Source organism: Trachurus japonicus, chromosome 5 (assembly GCF_045865225.1).
Source record: "Trachurus japonicus isolate A0001 chromosome 5, Traja_1.0".
In the NCBI taxonomy this organism is placed as follows: Eukaryota; Metazoa; Chordata; class Actinopteri; order Carangiformes; family Carangidae; genus Trachurus; species Trachurus japonicus.
In genome coordinates this window covers 35470863-35490678 of record NC_140911.1, presented here as the reverse complement: position 1 = coordinate 35490678, position 19816 = coordinate 35470863, and the positions used below count along the sequence as shown (strand labels likewise).

Here is a 19816-nt window from a genome sequence, read left to right as displayed (position 1 = left end):
GTTGATTGGAATTTAATACAAAATACAGCTGGGGCTGAGGGGAATGCCACTGGTTGTGCAGGTACAACATTTGCTCCCAGTTGGGACATGATCAAGTAGACTGCATGTCTTTCCCATGCAAGAGTCATAGCCACTGGCAGATAGACAATGTGAGGAAATGATTGAGCTTACAGTAAGTGTGCTCTCTGGTCCCTGCCTGTTACTGCAGTATAAGTAGAGGATAAGCGTGAAGGACCACAGACTGTTCAGGTGGCAGCAGCTTCTCTCTGGTGTCAGGTCAGTCTTATATAAGCTCTATTCTGCTCAATAGTGTTCCTCTCCTGCAGGGAAATAAGTAGCATGTTCAATACAATGGATGCTGAGCTTTCAGCCGCTGAGATTTCACACATTTATTAGGTGGGGACACAGTGCCACCCGGTGGACACAAGAGAAAATGATGGTAAGAAATGTGTATTGTTGCTGGAACAACTTTGTTGCTTCAATCAGCTTCATCAGTCAGGACAGTCAGGGGTTAATCTCTCAAAAATAATACATTTTAGATCTTTAGATAATATGACAGTCTGTGAAAATGTGCTGGTGAAGGGTTGGCGACTCCTCTTCCTTCAGTTTTATGCACTAGCCACAGCTGAACACCTCTATGTGTTTCATAAAACTGTAATAACTTTACAAAACACACTTTGCATTTGAAATAGCTGGGCAACGGCCACCTCCGACTGCCTCTTCATCATGCATCCCTACCCTCAGGTGATTTAGTCATTGTAGCTTAATATTTAATAACAGAGTGAAACTGCGGGTGGAAGATAAATAAAACATTTTTAATGGATGTCTTCAGTGTCAAAATATTCCTCATTATAAATTACCTACCTTACCTTTTATAAATTTTATGTTTATGCAGAGTTAAAATGTGAATAAATATTAAAACGCTCTCTATAATGGATTATTTCTGCACTTATATACAGGTGAGGAACAAAATATATACAATGGATCACACATTACTTCACTGGGATCATATAGAATTGTGATAAAACGTCCAAGTATACTGGATTTTTTAAAATTGGGAATTCTTTGGTTTGTTTTTCAACACAGCACAGTGAGAAAATAAAATCAGACAATACCAAAAATATAAAGTACCATTGTAAGTTATAAGAAGCCATCTGTTGACTCCCTGTTCAACAATACTGAAATGCTCTGCCTCACTTAACTGAACATACCGTAAATGTCATTAGAAGATTAACATTACTTGTGTGAGTTAATACTATACTTCACCAGTGCTGATTGGAAATTAGGATGGGACTGTTCCCATTATATACATGGCAGCATAAACCCACAGTTGTTAAATTAATTGTTATTACTCTATTGTTTCATTATTTCTTTTCATTATATGTCTTAATGTATTTTTGCCCTCATTTATATCCTATTTGCATTGTTCTTGCAGAGTTAATTCATTCAGACAGGAGGCCTTAACCAAAACACTGAGTAGATGATGACAGGTCCATCAGTTTGGTTCTGTCTGGCGCTCCTTCTTTGTGCTACAAACCCTATGAGTAACACTCACAGGTTTCACACCCTGACATATCACAGTTTGTTTGCCTCCATTTAGAAATCACAACATGCCTTCGATGGTGTCCAGCTTCGGGGAGCGCTCAGACTCGGTGCGCTGCATCTCCTGCTGCCTGAAGACCTCCTGGTACTCTTTCAGCACCTTCACTACCTCGTCATGTCCAAATTGCTCGGCATCATCGACTGGTAGGTTCCCCCACCTGAACAACAGGGAGGGAAGGTCATAATGAAGAGAACAATAAGCAGGTGGATTACAGAGGAGAATTTTTAGCGGTTCAGACGTTTTCAGTGATGGGTTCACAATATACAGTGAAGTGAAGTATTTTTTTTTACGCAGTTTATTAAAATAAATCTTGCTCTGAGAGAATATTTAATAACTTCAGTTTGCACAGCACAATGTTTTTTGTCAGAAATGATCAAACACATTTAAGTAAGCTGGTTAAAATCATTGATTAAAATAACAATTAAAACTGAACCAAATAAAAGCTGAGAAAAGATGTTAGGGATGTCACTCTCACCTGTCTGCTACAAATGGATCAACTTTGCAAGTTTCAGTGAGAAACTTCACGACATCGATGTGGCCTGAGGATAAACATGACAATATGACAGTTAAAGTTTCACATCAGGCGCAATCAAACAATATCCTGGTAACAACATTGAATCAACATTTGGTCTTGAATAGCTGTGGAGCTGCAACATACTGTAACTATCAAACTCACACCACCCACAAATGGCTAGCTGTTCATGATTTGAAGTTTGTTCTAATACTGTAACATGACAAACTGTGAGAGAACAAAATATGTCCAACAGACAAATAAAGCTGCTAAATATATGAACTACATAAATAAAAATAAGATATATGTTTATTACCTCCAGTCACAATCCAACCCAGAGTCATATTTAGGAGTGCAAAGCTCTGCCTTTTTCATTTGGCAGAAAACACTTATTACTTCCATGTTTTATCTTGTATACAAATGACTTGCTTACAAGGCCATTTTTGAAAAATGTTGTTGTAGAAGTCACTACAGTGCTGCATTAAATTTGCACTGTGAATACACTTAAAGCACAGCAGAAGACAAATAATTGACCATATGGTGCTCTGTAAGGGTTTGTGAGCTGATTCATTAGTGGTCTTGTATAATGTGAGCCAGAGGTACTGAACCTCTGTGGTTAATCATGAAAACAAATGAAGTGAAAACTAATTACAGCTGCGAGCGTCAAAACATATAATCTAACAAGTGCAGCTATTTTTCTCTGTCAGTAACAGATCAACAGAATCTTTTTTCACAGATTACACAGTGCAGATACAAACAAAGATAAACAGAGTTTGTTTGTTTTTAACACAGTGACTGAATGACTAAAGTCTGTGTGTGTGTGTGTGTGTGTGTGTGTGTGTGTGGTAAGGGGTTGCCATGTCAACCAATCTTTTCGCCACTTTCTCATCATATCCACAAGTGACATGTCACACCACATCATTGTTGCTATATAGCCATAGTGAGTGACACATTACTGTTCATGGAGCAGCACAGGATGAGACAGGTGCAACCCGACAGGAAGATGAACATGTCTGAGCAGAGTGTCAGGTGGCTCCAGTCGGGTTTAACCACTCAGGATCAATACATGTGTTTGAAAAGTACAAACTCCAACTTTAATAACACATTAGTTAACGGCCCTGCACACCCACACAGGTGCTCTCACTTGTTCTGGTCAATTAGACCTCTGCTCAGGTTTGAGTTGGGTGAATCAATAATTCATGAACACGTGAATGAATGTGTAAGTGTTGTAGAGGTGTGTATGCGCACACTGTCCACAGGAGGTTTAATTAGGTAGCAGAACATGAGAACACCGTTGTGCGGATGGACTATAGATCTGTAGAATTTCAGATTTTTTTTTTATTTGTAGAATTTCAGAATTTCTTTTATTTACGTAATAGTATAAACCCCTTGAGAGGAATCCTCTCGTTTTCGAGGGGGTCCTAAAATACATTACAACCAAAAAAAAAAAGGACAAAACACAATCAACAATCTACAAACATACAGTACAACAACAAAGACAACAGACATCAACACAAATATAGAAATGTATAATAATAACATAATAATTGCAAATTGAAATTACATCTGAAACATGTGCAATCTAACTCAAAATAAGAAGACAAGGCATATTTAAACCTATGAAAAGAAGTCAATGAGCGTATGTTTAAAGGAAGATTATTCCAGTCTGATGGCGCTTTAAACATACAGTAAATACTCTTTTACCAATTGTTTTGTTCACTGTAGGAATAAGGAAGAAGTACTGAGATGAGTGCTGTAATTGGTATGCTGTGGAATATGGAATCAAAAATTGTTGTAAATAAGCAGGATAATTGCAATGTATACATTTAAAAATAAACTGTAACCAGTGATTATGTCTTCTTATACTGAGTGTGGGGCATTTGAGTGCATTATACATGATACAGTGATGAGTGTAAAAAGAACAACCAAGAACAACCGAGGTCATTGTAGAAGTTTGAAATTGTTTGATGATTGTGATTATATATAACACAGGATGTTTTATTGCATTTTAATTGGAGTTTTCAGATTTTGAAGGTTTCCTTTGACCTTTAAGAGTGTGGGACAAACACTATTTGTACTATATTTCATATTTCTTGCCCTTTGATGCCACAGATTCGGCACCTGTCTGTTTTATGGTTTGCCTGTGACACTAATTAAATGTAGCTTGTTCGTTAAATGAAATTTCAGAACCACAGATGAAAAGACCAAGAAGACCTCACCCTCTGCTGCAGCGATATGAAGCGCTGTTCGAGAATCATAGTCTTTTAGATCCATGTCCATGGATGAGAGAGCAAACCTGAAGGACAAAATAAAGGAACAGTTCACAACTATCCTTTTAGTACATTAAAAAAATATATGAATATAGTCAAATGACAAGCATTTTTCACAGAGTAATATGAATATAAATCTACAATATACACTGCACAAAAATATAAATGCTGTACTTTTGTTTTTGCTCCCATTTTTCATGGGCTGAATTCAAAGATCTAAAACGTTTTATATGTACACAAAAGATCTATTGAGAGTGAGGAGTCACGTGACGATGGTCGGCCATGATGGAAGGAGACGCTATCGGTTGCCAGGGGCAACGTCATCAGAACAGCACAGAGACGGACTAAATTCTAGCTCTTTTTTGCGCCAATAGATCAACAAATTACAAGAAAGAATAAGGAGAAAGTAAATCACTGAAGCAGTTTTTAACACAGCAGTGATTTCCGGCATTGTAAAACAGTAAATTACGGAGTAGACGATTTTGTTTTGCCCATAGACTAGTAAGGCTGTTGCCACCGGAATCCTTCCATCATGGCAGAGAAGGGGGGCGGGGCTCTGACATGGATGTATTGGGGCTCTGAGCTGTGACGACAACTCCTCACTCTCAATTTCTCTCAAATATTGTCTGTGTTAGTGAACACTTCTCCTTTGCCGAGATAATCTGTCCACCTCACAGGTGTGGCATATCAAGATGCTGATTAGACAGCATGATTATTGCCAGGTGTGCATTAGACTGGCCACAATAAACTGCCAGTCTAAAATGTGCTGTTTTATCACAGCACAATGCCACAGATGTCACAAGTTTTGAGGGAGCGTGCATTTGGCATGCTGACTGCAGGAATGTCCACCACAGCTGTTGGCTGTGAATTAAATGTTCATTTCTCTACCATAAGCCGTCTTCAAAGGCGTTTCAGAGAATTTGGCAGTACATCCAACAGGCCTCACAACCGTAGACCACGTGCAACCACACCAGCCCAGGACCTCCACATCCAGCATGTTCACCTCCAAGATGGTCTGAGACCAGACACCCGGACAGCTGCTGCAACTATCGGGGTTTGCATAACCAAAGAATTTCTGCACAAACTGTCAGAAACTGTCTCAGGGAAGCTCATCTGCATGCTCGTCGTCCTCACTGCAGGAGAGGTGTTCTCTTCACGGATGAATCCTGGTTTTCACTGTACAGGGCAGATGGCAGACAGCGTGTATGGCGTCGTGTGGGTGAGCGGTTTGCTGATGTCAACTCTGTGGATCGAGTGGCCCATGGTGGTGGTGGGGTTATCATAACCCCACTGCCACCTAGGTCCATTGTTGTGCCATTCATCCACGACCATCACCTCATGTTGCAGCATGATGATGCACGGCTCCATGTTGCAAAGATCTGTACACAATTCCTGGAAGCTGAAAACATCAGTCAGCATGGCCAGCATACTCACCGGACACGTCACCCATTGAGTGTGTTTGGGATGCTCTGGATCGGCAACATGCTCCAGTTCCTGCCAGAGCTGAGGACACACTACGCAATATTTTGCCCGATTTTACCCACGATTCACAGTGGGGTCTAGTCTGCACCAGTGGGCACTAGTTGGCGACAGTCGGCCTGGCGAGTCAGCGCAGAAATCTGTTGGGGAACAGACTCAAATCGACAAGACTTCAGTCGCAGCAATTCAATTATGTTTGATTTTTTTGAGCCGATTCTGGACGCAGTCTGGTAGTGTGTACTGGTCACCGACCTAACCACAAACACGACGCCCACAGCCAATGAAAAAGAGGAAGTGGGATAACTGAAACAGTGCCTGAACTCAACGTTGACTCCTCCACAACTTGATCCAGACCCGTTTTTTCTTTTTAATGGATTTCTCACAGCAGATAGCTGCACAACCAGCAGCAGCAGCAGCGAGCCGTACAGTATGCACAGTATGAACAGTATGTATGTTGTCCATGTTTGTTTATACTTTTACACACAAAATGTGTTGACATGGTTGCCTTGCAGCCGCGTTCACGGCACGCGGGGAATCATTTCCGCCAATAAAGCGAGTCACAAGTTAACTCAACCAAAGATACCCTATATGCTTAAACCGTCTTTGACTCAACTAACCACATTTGTGGAAATTACACACGACACTCTTAAACTGTCACTCCCGCAAGAGTTTTTTTGCGAGAGTTTGGTGCGTTCAGGTGCCTTCAGTTGGTTTGACAAATCGTGTAGTCTGTGCTCCCTCATCTGGCGGAGTTGTTAAGTGTGTGATCCACAGTCGTCATAAAAATCTGCTGAAGCCAGTCGGTAAGTGTGAACTCGGTCTTTTCCAAATCGGCAACGACTGTGAAAATCGTGTAGTGTGTCCCCAGAGCACAGATTTAGCCAGATTTGTGAACAATATTTGAGAGAAATAGATCTTTTGTGTACATATAAAACGTTTTAGATGTTCAGCTCATGAGAAATGGGAGCAAAAATAAAAGTATACCTTAATATTGTTTTCATTGTATTGGTTTGTCCTTGCTTCTCAACTCAAGTGAACACCTGTGGGAGATTTTGCCCTGAACTGTCCAGCACCATCATCAAAACATCAAGCGAGAAATGTCTTTTTTAAATATGATCTTAACCCCCAGTAGTTTTACACAGACTATCTATACAGTTTCTTATATAAGACAAACAATAACCTGTCTCCAGGTAATGCACCTTCTCAGGGCTGACACATCTCCACTGTAGGCGGCGAACATCAAGTTGAAAACAGACTTGTTCTGCAAACAATAACAATAACAATAACTTAAAGATAAAGGCACAGAATGTAACATATCGGTCAACAAACTGGGAAAGTAACTGACCCTGTCATCTCCATCCTGTCTGCGAGGGTCCTGCTTCTTCACAAAGTGCCTCAAGTTGTCATAATTATGGAAATTGAAGAGCGACACAAGCTCCTGAGGATGGAAATAAATTGGTAACAGTTATATGTACAGAGACAGACAATAAACGTTTGTGCACAGATCAGTACAAAGATACAAAGATTCAATGGAAAACCAGAAAGTCACTTGGACAAGTTCAAACAAAATTCATGAAATGTTAAAAAGAGTCTAGACTTAATTTAAATCTTCTTCACATTATTTTCTCTGTAAAACAGATGTGTGGTGATTGATGGTTTGAATCTAAATTTTCATATGTTTGGCTTTGGTATATAGTTCAGGGTCATCCAATTCTTTGGAGTTCAGTGGTTTGATTCCTGGCTCCTGTGTGTGAAGGGAAAAGCTGTACGAATGTGAGCGTGGCCTCCATTGTAAAGCCGATAAGACTAGAAAAGCCCTACGTTAACACAGTCCATTTCCTACTGTACTTCCAATGTCACTTCAGCTCCACCTAGTGCTCAGATGAATAGAAATGCAGTGGCAGACAGTGATCCATCAGAGACGATTTGATGCTATAATCCCATTAAATATTCTTTGACATATCTTCCTCTTTAAAAGTGACGGTCTGAATGCAAAGACACAGCAGGCAAAGTGTCTGTCTTGTTCTTGCCTGACAGAAGTGGATTCCCCGGACACTGTTTCCAACCCTGTCCAGTGGTGGAGACCAACACATCACTCCCATGACGTTGGGGATCACCAGCAGCACTGCACCGGAGACGCCAGATTTGGCCGGCAAGCCAACCTGAGAGGTGAGACAAGAAGATGAGACATTTCCTTCACAGCAAACTGCAACAACGGCATTGCTCTTGTGTAAGAGAGGTGATGTGATACTATATTCCAGTGGTTCCCAAACTTTTTTGTCTTGTGACCCCATTATGACATCACAAATTTCTGGCGACCCCGTCAATCAAGATACGCCAGCTCAGATATTTTTATATGCTGCATTTTATTTGAACTTGATTTATATTAGAGAAAGTGAAAGTATTGTATAGAATACAGTTGTTTAAGATTGTGTGTCGTGTTTTTAATCATAATTTAAAAAAGAATAATAATAATAATTAGTTAAAAAATATTTTTATCAGTAATTTTTTTTTAAATCAATTACTGGACATTTCAGGCGACCCCATTTGAATTTCAGGCGACCCAACATGGGGTCCCGACCCCAAGGTTGAAAAACATTGCTATATTTGCTTACATGAAACACTGTTACTTACATGAAAAGCCATCTGGCCAGAAAAGTCATACATGCCACAAGAGTGCATGAGACTCAATGTGTTTCTCACTGCCTCAGCACTCAAGACGCGCTCGCCTGTGATTGGACAAATCCCTCCGTTGGCCAAAGTGGCGGCCATGATGCTCCCTGACTCACAGGTCACCTCGATGGAGCAAAGCTGAGAGCGGACACAGGACAGGTTTTTTTAGCTGTATTGATATCAGGATCAAAAATAACATAATAGATTCTTTATGGGGTTCTGCTCTTGACAGAGAGGGTTACCTGGAAGTAGAAGTCTAAGGCATCAATCATCTCTGCTCCCGGTGGAAAACACTGGTGGATGAAATACGATCACCGTGACTATGATTGACTAACATATGCTGACTAACACTGCACATGATTTCTCAACCAGAAAATCAAAAACATCTCGGGCAATTCATAAGGCTCTGGCCCCTCAAATGAGATCAGTTTGATTGAGGCTATGGGGCACACACACAACCCCCTGTGGCAAAAGGTTATTGGTGGCGCATGGAGGGCTGTGGGTGTGTGGAGAGGTTGCAGTAAAGAAGTTTTAGTTGACAAAGTGATGATTGTACTTCAGTTGCAAAGATGGACTGGAGGTTGATTCTTTCCCCAAATATGAACTCATGTAACCGCTCTGAGCATGTTGTGAAAACATACATGTGAATGCACAACACTCAGCTGGTATTGTATGTATACATAGGGCTTTCTCTAAAACAGATAGAACGTTATAGGGATTTATAATCCTACATATTTCAGTGTAGCGAGAAAATGTTCTATCACTGACCTTCTTCTCTTTCATGTAGTATCCAATGGCAAAATTTCTGTCTCCTGTTTCTTTTTCTGACTGGAACCTGAGACAGATAGGCAGAAGGGGTCAATACTGAAGCATCAATAATGCAATAGGCCAGTGAAGAGGCAATCTGCCCAACACTGTCTTAGAAGTTAAGTGAGTTAAACATAATGATAAATCATCTCTAAAATATTCATCTCACGTGGCGTTGCTGAATCCAACGTATTCTCGTCCGGCCATCTTTTTCACAAACTCCATAACCTTGGCACATAGAGACAGGTGTTTATGCGCTCTGCAGTGCCCACTGAGATAATCATGTCATAGCTTGATATTCATGATTTTAACAGAGGAAAGTCAGAGGCATGTCACTTACATAGTCAAACTTCTCTGCCTTATTCGATTGAGGCTGAAAACATAGTGAGAATCATTTATCTGTGTAAAAAATATGCTGATTGTAATTGGTACACTCATTGGTTCACACATTCATGGACAATAAACATGACTTTGGTATGACTGATTACACTGGGTAAAACAATACATGAATATATCGCTGATTGCGTAATTTAACACCCTATTATCAGCTGGTACAGAGAGAGTACAGATAGGCAGCGATCATAGACCAGAGGGATCAGGCAGAGTTCAGGGAACAACAGGAATATAGACAACTGCAGAAAAGATCCTCCTGATCCATTTCTTTCTAGTTTGAATCTGTAAGACCACCTTAAATGTGCCAACAAGCAGTCATATTCATTGGATGACATACAATTTCTCAAAAACTACCATATGTTAGGCTATGTTAGTTAATAAATCACTTGCCACTACTGCTTTATGACATTTCCCCAGGCTTTGTCATATAGATCATCATTGTAGAACAGACTTGATCAGCGGCCTGCAGGCTTCAGACTAAAACATGCTGCACATTACAGGGCTAAATGGGGTTCATTATTTTAAGATGTTGTATTTCCAAAAAAACAATTTTAACTTCTGGCCATGTTCTCATTTAACATTTTTGGACAGATGGCATAAAGTCTGCCACTGATACAATGAATTAGTTTGCATAAATATATATTTCAGATTTTTTCAAACTTTTGGCAAATGACATAACTAACCACAATCTTTTTTATTTTGAAAATAAAAATAGGAGACTCAACGTAAAGTAGCTGCACACAGTTCAAAGTACAAGTACAGTAAGGGTCAGTAAAATTTTCTGTGTCAGTGACTTTTACTAAAAGGAGAGTGATTTACTGTACTATACATGCTGACTCAACTACCACACATCTGTTTACCTTGATAAGAGAGCTGATCACTATGGCTCCAGCGTTGACCATTGGGTTGTGGGGCTTATCTGGGGGGGGTGAGGGGGTGGGGGTGACAAGATAAAGAACAACGTTAATGAGAGGCTCTGTCCTGAATGAAAGCTGAGAAAACAGGAAACTTTATTTTCTTTCAGCTTTCGATCAGCTCATCCTCTGTCTTCACATACAACATCAGACAACATGAAACGGGCAAAGCAGATGCTAAAAAATAGAGATAAATTCACAGATAATGAAACGTGATGTGAACATACTGAGACCCATCAACACATTAAAAAATAATTATAATACACAATCAATGCTAATAATGTATGTATTGAAAAGCAGTAGTAACAAATCTCCTCTGAAAATGCTGCAGTTCAATTTCTTAGTCAGCACAAATCTCTTATAATTATCAAAGCATTGTTTGGTGGATGAATTGTTTTTTAAATTGCAAAAAAATGTCCATCACAATGTCATTGATACCAAGGCGACATTTTCAGGTAATTTATTTTGTCTGTCTAAAAACCTCATAATCAGATAAAACTAGAAACATGGAATTTAGGAACGAGAAGCCAGCAAATGTTTCATGAATATTAATCTGACTAAAGGGCTGGTGGTTTTAACTATAGAGCTTTTGTTATTGTTTGCTTTTCCTCTAATAAGAGAGATGTCCTTTAAAATTATTATAGAAAGAGAAATTAACAGTTCTGTTTGACCATGGCTCCGAAAACCACAACAACAAAAACTGTCAAAAAGAAAAGAGAAATTTCAGATGGGAGAGGACGACATAATGCACCCAGGGAGAGCTGCAGTTAAGTAAAGGAAACTAAGAGCAAGTAAATGATCTGGCAGTGCAGACATACGTATCGACCCATATCTTATATATTTCTTTCTCTTGTCAGATTGTGATTTCCTCACACTGGCTCCAGGGCGATGTTAGCTTTTACCATCCATCAGCACAGTGCTGAGACCTTACTCACCCTCATCATCAAGTGAGAGCATGTTGAACTTGAGTCCGCTGGGCTCCATGCCGACATAACGGTGAACATGCTCTGTTCCCGCCTCATGAACTGCGATGGCGTACTGCAGGGGCTTCACACAGGACTGCAGGCAGAACGGCTGCTTGGTATCACCTACTGAGTGCCTGGAGGAGGAAAGACCCAAGCATCAACATTAAAGGAGCAAAGGATCAGGAAAATATGAGTCTCATTAAGAGTCGCACATCAATATCACAGTTTGTATCAATATAACCCCAAATCGATGTCCCAATATTGCAGTCTGAAAATAACAATAATAATTGAGAAAAACTATTGTAAAAATAAATTTGCATGATTAAGTCATATCAGCAATGAGCTTTTTGTCATATAACACTCAGCATCATTTAAATTGAATCAACTTTTAAGCCAAAATCAAAAAGTGTTCAGAAGAAGGGAAATTTAAACATAAGGATCAATGACGACTCCATGGAAAACTCCATCTACAAAGGAAAAATCATAAGCTCCATAACTGCTACTCTGTGGTGGGCCATTTTGGGCCCTCTTACCTCTGGCCATCCACGGTACACAAAGACATGCCCCACAGTTTTGGGCTAAACTTGGCCAGTTGGGGGATGTAGTCAGCAACCTGGGGCCAAGATACACACAACAGTTCACAGATCACAGATCGTACAATTTTAGACTGAGGAGTGAGTGTCAGAGCTGAAGCACTGCAGCAGATGAGATGTTCGAACAGTCAGAGAACTGTGACAGTCACACCACACACCACAATCTGCAGTTTCTGTTTTTTTTACATATCCAGTCCCCCTTGAATTGCTTTGAATCAATTCTTAAAAGTTATTAGAAATAAAAAAAAAAAAATCAAACATAGAGCTTGTTCCAACACTTTTTCATACGGCAACTTTCTCTCGTGAGAGTAAGCGCAAGGTTTTGATGTCCGGATGTCCATTGTATTAATATGTAATGAGGCGCGCATTGATTGGACTCAGGAAGGACAGAGCCGGAATGGTGGCTGGTGAAACCGCATACTATGCTGCTCTCTGTCATGTACCGTAACCATATAACTTAATAAAATAAAACAACATTTAATCGGTTCATTGTAAAACATTTATTTATTGATGCAAATGTGGTGATTTGTGTACGTAATAGTTAGATCTCATCAATGAGACCAACATTTATCTCCTAAAAAGAATTGAACCAGCCGGCAGTAAACGTCTACAGTACAAACCTGCAGGTAAGTTAATTAGAGATCGTTTCTTCCCCCGGCATGACGACGTAGTTTGGCCGGTCGACGAGCTCTTCAGACGGGTTGCTGAGGAGCCGCTCCTCTGGTGGAGCTTCACTTCTCCCAACGTTGGAGCAAACGTCTAAACAGCCGTCATTTGGATAAACTAACCGCACATTGGGGATCTAAACCCTTACTTTCTCACATGAAAAAATATTAAAACTTAATAAAGTGACAAAATAACAGCGCTACAGTGGGAAATAAAACAACAAGTAATGGCGGCGCCGTGGAAGTCAGGGTGGTGGAAGGGAGGTGGGTTTATGAAAGCAGGCTCCTGTGGTGACGTCAACACAGGAGCAGAGTCAAAATCTGGAAATTTGCGGTGCAGCCTCATGAGCTACTCTGGCTTAAACAAAGAGCCCAAACCAAAAAACTCAGCCACTTTCAAACTCCAGATTTTCAGCCAAGTTTCCACTGAGGTCCAACACCAATATACATGTTTTAACAAGGAAAAATGTGATTTCTGGGTGATGACTCCTTTAACCTAGATTGTTCTACAATATATACAATGTATTCCCTCAACACAAGAGACATTGAAATTCTGTTGTTCCATTTCTAAGGAACAAAGAGATAATAAATACCAACCTTCCCATCACTTTGGTTTTCCACTCTGTCGTAGATTTTATTTATTTTTTCTGCAAACACATCAAACTCAGGGATGATAAATTTCTTCCTGAAGGCCTGGATCAATAGGACGACGTTTCCACCAACACATCTACAGAAAGACCCACATAATGCAGAGTTACTTGAGAGCACTTACTGAAAATGACATGTTTTACTGGATATTGCAGTGACATAGTATGCAGTCTGCATGTGTGTGTGTTTGTGTGTGTGTGCATCTGCAGGTCTCAGTGTGAGTGGGGAGCAGCTGCCAGCTGCCACATTATCACTCTGAGAAACAGGCCTTCGCGTTCATCAGCCTGACAGTAAATAAAGCTGACATGTCCCAACACACGCTACATAACACTGTTGCTTTTTACACCACAGGCCACTGACAGGTTTAGATTCATCGATTTAAAGTATTATTTCACAACATGAAGCCCAGTTTATGGCTGTGTGTGCTTTATCTGAAGTGCTGAATGACTTGTTTAGGACATGTATCAATCAACTGAGATCACAGGGATAAGAAAACATGCTTTTTGTTGCAGTATATATTTATTTTGTTATAGGCCTATATCTTTACACATTTTTTATTGTCGCTGTCTTTACCTTTTAAATGACTCTGAAACCGTGCGTTGTGCACCTCTCCATGTAGGTGCAAATTACTCTCTTTAAAATGAGCCTTTTAAATAACAGTGAAATACTAGCAGGTTTTAACTGTCCATCACTTTCCTCGACATAGCAATGCACCAACAATGCGTCTGACAACACCTCATTTTAAGACCCACACCACCATGACGCCCCCTAGATCACTAGAGTGTTTGCTTTTTAAAGTACGAGGCTGTTGGATGGTAAAGTGACAACTGCAACAGTCTGAAACTAGTAAAGACACTTGCATCATTCTTTGCATTGCTCTGTGCCAGTGAAAATGTCATAGACATTGTGGGTGGGTTGGGGTTAAAACTGCCTTAGCATTTTGTAGTTTCATGCATTCTAATAAAAATCCACTGCAAACACAGCTTATCTAAAAGACAATACAATTGGATGATTACATTTCAGTCACAATCTCAACAAACACTAAGCTTTACAGACTTCACACACACACACACACACACTGGCATCCACAAAGTATTAAACTGCATTAGATTATAAATGTGTTTGCAATATTATGTGAGTCACTTGTGATTCTAAATCCCTCCACAGTCTTTATCTTGTGTATAAGTCAGATGTCAAATTCTCCTAATTAGTAAGGTGAACTGTGTGGAAGACAAGGGAATAAAAAAAAGCAAGACAAAGGAGGCACTGGCAGACAGACAATCATGCAGCAAGTCACTTACAACAAAATCCTTCATTACACTGGATTGCCGTCGGAAGGTCAGACTAAAAATAGTTTGGTCTCATGCCTGCACTGGCTGGTGAATGGAAAATAAAACACCATGACAGAGCCAGTGCTGAGGTGCTGGTCAAGTTTGAGGGGGAATGTAGAGAAGCAAAACTCTCAGAGACAGAAACTAAAGTGGGAAAACTGCAACATCCATGGTTATATTTCCTGTATGGAACTATGCGACTGAGTTACTATATTTATGTTAAATCTATTCATAAACTCACAACCTGCCTTCTAGTCTTGCTTTTAATTGATTTTTCTTTTATTTATCTTTCTGCTTAACTATATATTCCAAGATGTTTTACTGGTATGCCATTCAATTCTCTGACCATTTTCTGTATTGCTTTTCTTTGTGCTTTTGCTCACTTCCAAATATCTCCACTGATTTTATCGTTTTACCTTTACTACTGTGTCTTCATATTTGTATTTATTGCTAATTTACTTTATTTGATTATTAATATTCTACCTTTTATTTCTTGTTGTACAATTTTTTTCAAAACGACTTTATCTTTACCACTCAGTCCTCAATGTTTCCTCAGTGCAGTCTGTTCCTGTTCTCATTGTCTTTACGGTTCTTCAATTTTTTTCTTGGTCATTCATTGTTCTGTGTGTACATGTGTGTGTGTGTATGAATATATTGTTCGGAACTGACACAAAGATGCTAAAGACATACAACCACACCACATACGTATTTGGGAGTTGACTTCTGGCCCATGTTTTGCACTGAAGGTAGTGTCTACTGTCCCTCAGGAAAAAGACAGAGTAGTAGACAGACCACAAACAGAGCTTTGACATCTCTGCAGCAGCCACTGGGCTCAGAGCTAATTAAAGGGCTGCACTTTGTACTCACATACAGTTCACTTCTGTGAAGTCTTGAGATACTGGCTGTACATCAACCTAACACAATAGAACTGTGTAACATTTGGTTTATGGTGATAGAAGCATCGGCTGTTAAAAGGATAAGCAGGCACAGTATAGACACTGATCCTCCCTCTGAACTATGGGTTCAATGGAAGTTCTTAATAGATCACAAATTACTGTGTTACTAAAGCAGAAGTAAGCGATATTTTTGTGTTAATATAAGTCTTAAATAGTTATATCTTCCGACAGCAATCACTTACATAGAGTGTTTGGACCGAAACACGGGTCTGTCAGTCCCTCTGCTCTGCTCTGAGCCGAGGAGAAAACATTTCTTGTATCCTACAAGTTTTATCCAATGAGGAGAGAGAACGGCATGAAGGGCTGTGTGTGCAGCCAAGGGATGCGCGTGAATGTGGCGATGTAGGGACGAGGACCAATAGATCCATGACGAGGGCGGGGGCTGCTAACTCCATCGGCTGACAAGACGTTATGGTGCGTTCAAGGCAACCCGTAACTCGTGTTTTTCCGACCTGTGAACTCGTACCAGGTCGATCTGGTACGAGTTCACGAGTCGTAAGTTGTGAGTGGCCGTTATAGTGACTTTCACAGGTAAAACAGGTCGGAAAAACACGAGTGGGTTGCCTGGAACGCTACAAAGTCGTAAGTTGTGACTTGAAGCTGTAATTTACGGTTTCAAAAGCCGGCCTGGAACGCAGCATTAGCCAAAACGACCGGATCGCTTACTTCTGCTTTAACTGGAACGTATGTAGACGGAATAATAACCTATAGGTGCTACAGACTAGAAAACAGCAGCTGTTATTGTGTGCTATGGTGAAGGTAGCGCGGTTGCAGTGACTCGTCAGTGTAGGTGAAGCGCAGGTGTTACCAATAACATTAACGATGTCTCAGCTCTATTACACAATACTGTACCAGGAGCCTGAATCTGGAGCAGCTGAATTCATTCAACCGTGATTAACTTTATTGTTAACACCTGTGCTTTTCTCTCTGTGTTTGTGTCTTCGGTCAAGATGAAATCCACTGAATTTGTGAAGTCAAGTCATTCCTACGCACTTTTGACTTGCCTGTGGAAAAGGTCTCTGTCCATCATCACCTCACCGGCAGACTTCTTCACAGCCTGTCTGAGCTTCTCCATGCAGTCCTTCAGACGAGGGTCAGACGGATGAAGGCCAGTTCTCCTCAGGGCCTGTAAACAGTGGAAACTATAGCTATGCAATGTGTACATAAGCAGTAGGGTGGAGTGAGTATAGTTGAGACATGTGTACAGTTGAAACACCCTTAATATCTTGCCCACACTGCAAGGCTGAGCCACCATTTTTACTCAGCACATGCATATTAGCATCCTCTTTGGTTGTGGGAAATTCGAAAAGTTTTAGCATCTCCAGTCCAAAGATATCAGCAAAAGTCTTTTTACTAAGGTAAGAATTTCACTTTACCATGTCCCTTCCTTCCACAACGAATAGCTTATTATCCTTTTGTGACCATACATGACCAAACATAACTTACATCATTGCGAACGTTATTTTGTGCCCCAAAAACTATTTCATGCTATCCTAGCATGTTAGGACACTGCACAATCTAGAGAAATACACAAAGTGGTCAGCGGGGTACAGTTGAGACACAATGTCTCAACTGTACTCTGATATAGTTCTATTACATCACATCATGTGCAGTGTAGGCTAACGATAACATGTTATAAGTCATAATAAGACCAAAAAAAACAAAGAAAATGAAAAAACAAACAAACTAATATTTGTGAAACCTGAACAGTGTTATATTAATATATACTATTAATATTATAATTTTATGTTATATAATTATAATAAAATAATATTTAAATTAATAATACAATAATATTCAATTGTTTTTTTTTATAAAGAGGTATGAATTTATATTGAAATATCTTGTCAAATTGTCTTTTCAAAAAAAAAAAAAGTTTATTGCATTTACAAGTGATGTTCAGTCATCATCAATGGGTTTCAATAGGTGTCTCAACTGTACCATACCATCTCATGGTAAAAATGCACCTCATGTTTATGACCCGATTGTGGAAAAAATAAACAAATAATAAATGATATTCATCAATAATAACTTAGTATACAAACAAATCAAACAGCATATGAAAAATCACTTATTTTCAGTATATAGTTTTTTTTTTGTTTTTTTGCAATATCTGTTAAAAAATGGAAAAGCAAAAAATGTCTCAATCGTACTCGGTCTACTCAGTGTGTTTTCATCCACCTACTGAAGTGAAGTATGAGATGGGAACTTGCTCCTTTCCGTCTGTGATGGTGTAGAAAAGCATGTCCTCCACTCCAGAGCTGGGAGGCTTTGGAAGCACATTCCTGGTGAAGTGACACAAAACTAAATATCACACCAGATTTATATTTAAAAAGTCATACATAAGCTAACTTATTTTACAATCTAGTTCCACCAGCGCATTTTAGCCTACAAGAAACAGCTGACATGCCACCATTTGATTCTTACCTACACAAAAAGGAACAAAAAAAGGCACAGTTGATGTATAGGCTTTATGCACAGCTCCACTACTCCTGAACTTAAACAAGCTCCTTTATGTCCTGTCTTACACTATTGGACAAACTGATTAATCCAGGTGTGTCTGACCATTGTTGTGACTACTGAGGTCAAATAAAGGAGCTTGTTTAAGTTCAGAAAGTAGTGGAGCTGTGCATAAAGCCTTTTTGAAGCGAGTAATGACACAGTGTGTGTGTGTGTGACGGCCATGTGTTGTTTGGATTTTTTTTGACAGGTGCACCTACAGTAACAGGAGCCCTCCTACTACTGAAGCTCCACTGTATTAACACTCATATCACAGAGCTGGTTGTCTACATGTTAACTTGCTGATAAGACCACTAGGAGATGTTGGAGATATGAACATTATTATTTCTCTGCTATATATGTTTATATACTCCATGTGTTTATAGGCCATAGTACAACACAGTACTGAATTTCTGAGCTAGTGAGAAATTCTTCAGGAAACACATTGGTTAACATGTAATGAAAACGTTATTCTTACAACATGGCTCAGGTAAAATGTATGGAGGCGTGAATCCACATTGCCACGCTGTGTGTCACACTGTAGGGACACTTACTTTTTGACATGGGAATGATCCAAGTGCGTGTGTCGTCGCTGGGACGCGGCTGTTGACTCGGAGCTCAGACAACACGCTGCTGCTGGCTGGATGATGAAAACCTTCTTCGTCGCATCTGTGTTTTTGACGACTAGTTGGACACAGTGAGACAGACGCAGCGCTCTCAGACAGTGCATGGCTGCCTCAGCCCGGCTCTGATGCTGGGACTGACAGTAGATAACACTGACTGTGCGGACTGTGTTTTCCCTTTACTTTTAAAAACCTGTTCAGCCGTGGTGGGTGGCTCTGCGAGGTCACCGACTTTCCACAGAGCTGAAGTTTTGCTGCCTTCACGTGTCATAGGAAGTTCAACAATTTGCCAGGAGCTTTGCTTCCCCACGATGACAGTGTTCATGTTGTTTAACGGAGTGCTCGTATCATTCAAAACGTCAGTTGACATTGGATATTTAGTAACTTATATCTTTCTTTCTACACTAGATAGTTCCACAACTTAACATCAAAATAATATATTTCACAAATAATTATTAATAAGATATTAAAGGTAGTTACAAAGCGCATCTAAAATACCACAAGTTGTTTGTAATTGATAGACAATATTTTTTCCGAGTGGCACTTGAAAGCAGCAGGAGGTCGGTCTAATAAGTTACAGACACCCCCTCGTGTTTCTAGCTGTCACCGAACTGACAGCCGCAGTAGCGAACCAGTCGCTACAGATTTATTTTGGACACGCAGCAGGTCTCCCGCCCATGAGAATAAGTTCCGTATTTTGTAAACAGATGGTTGAAATTCATTATGAAGAAAATGGGCCAAATCAAAGCAAGCTTTATTTACAACAAAATCTCCCACATCTCACTAACTCTTCAGTCCTATTTAAAGTGTGAGAAATCCTATAACCTGTTGTGCAGCAACACATGTTCAGCCAACATGCTGCTGAGTTTATGAAACACCAACTGAA

The 19816-nt window shown here is 39.9% G+C and overlaps 1 protein-coding gene across 1 annotated transcript; it reads right to left on the bottom strand.

Moving 5' to 3' along the window:
- Window positions 1-1382: 1382 nt before the first annotated feature.
- Window positions 1383-19198, bottom strand: gls2b (glutaminase 2b (liver, mitochondrial)). The gene is made up of 18 exons (XM_085777707.1): window positions 18862-19198; window positions 17994-18093; window positions 16813-16934; window positions 13471-13600; window positions 12149-12228; window positions 11586-11749; window positions 10597-10655; window positions 9684-9716; window positions 9513-9571; window positions 9305-9371; window positions 8779-8829; window positions 8498-8674; window positions 7894-8025; window positions 7209-7301; window positions 7063-7124; window positions 4334-4410; window positions 2079-2142; window positions 1383-1760 (listed from the first exon to the last, which is right to left on the bottom strand). Exons 1-18 carry the CDS (start codon window positions 19035-19037, stop codon window positions 1604-1606), a joined length of 1803 nt encoding a protein of 600 aa, XP_085633833.1. The 5' UTR covers window positions 19038-19198; the 3' UTR covers window positions 1383-1603.
- Window positions 19199-19816: the final 618 nt, after the last annotated feature.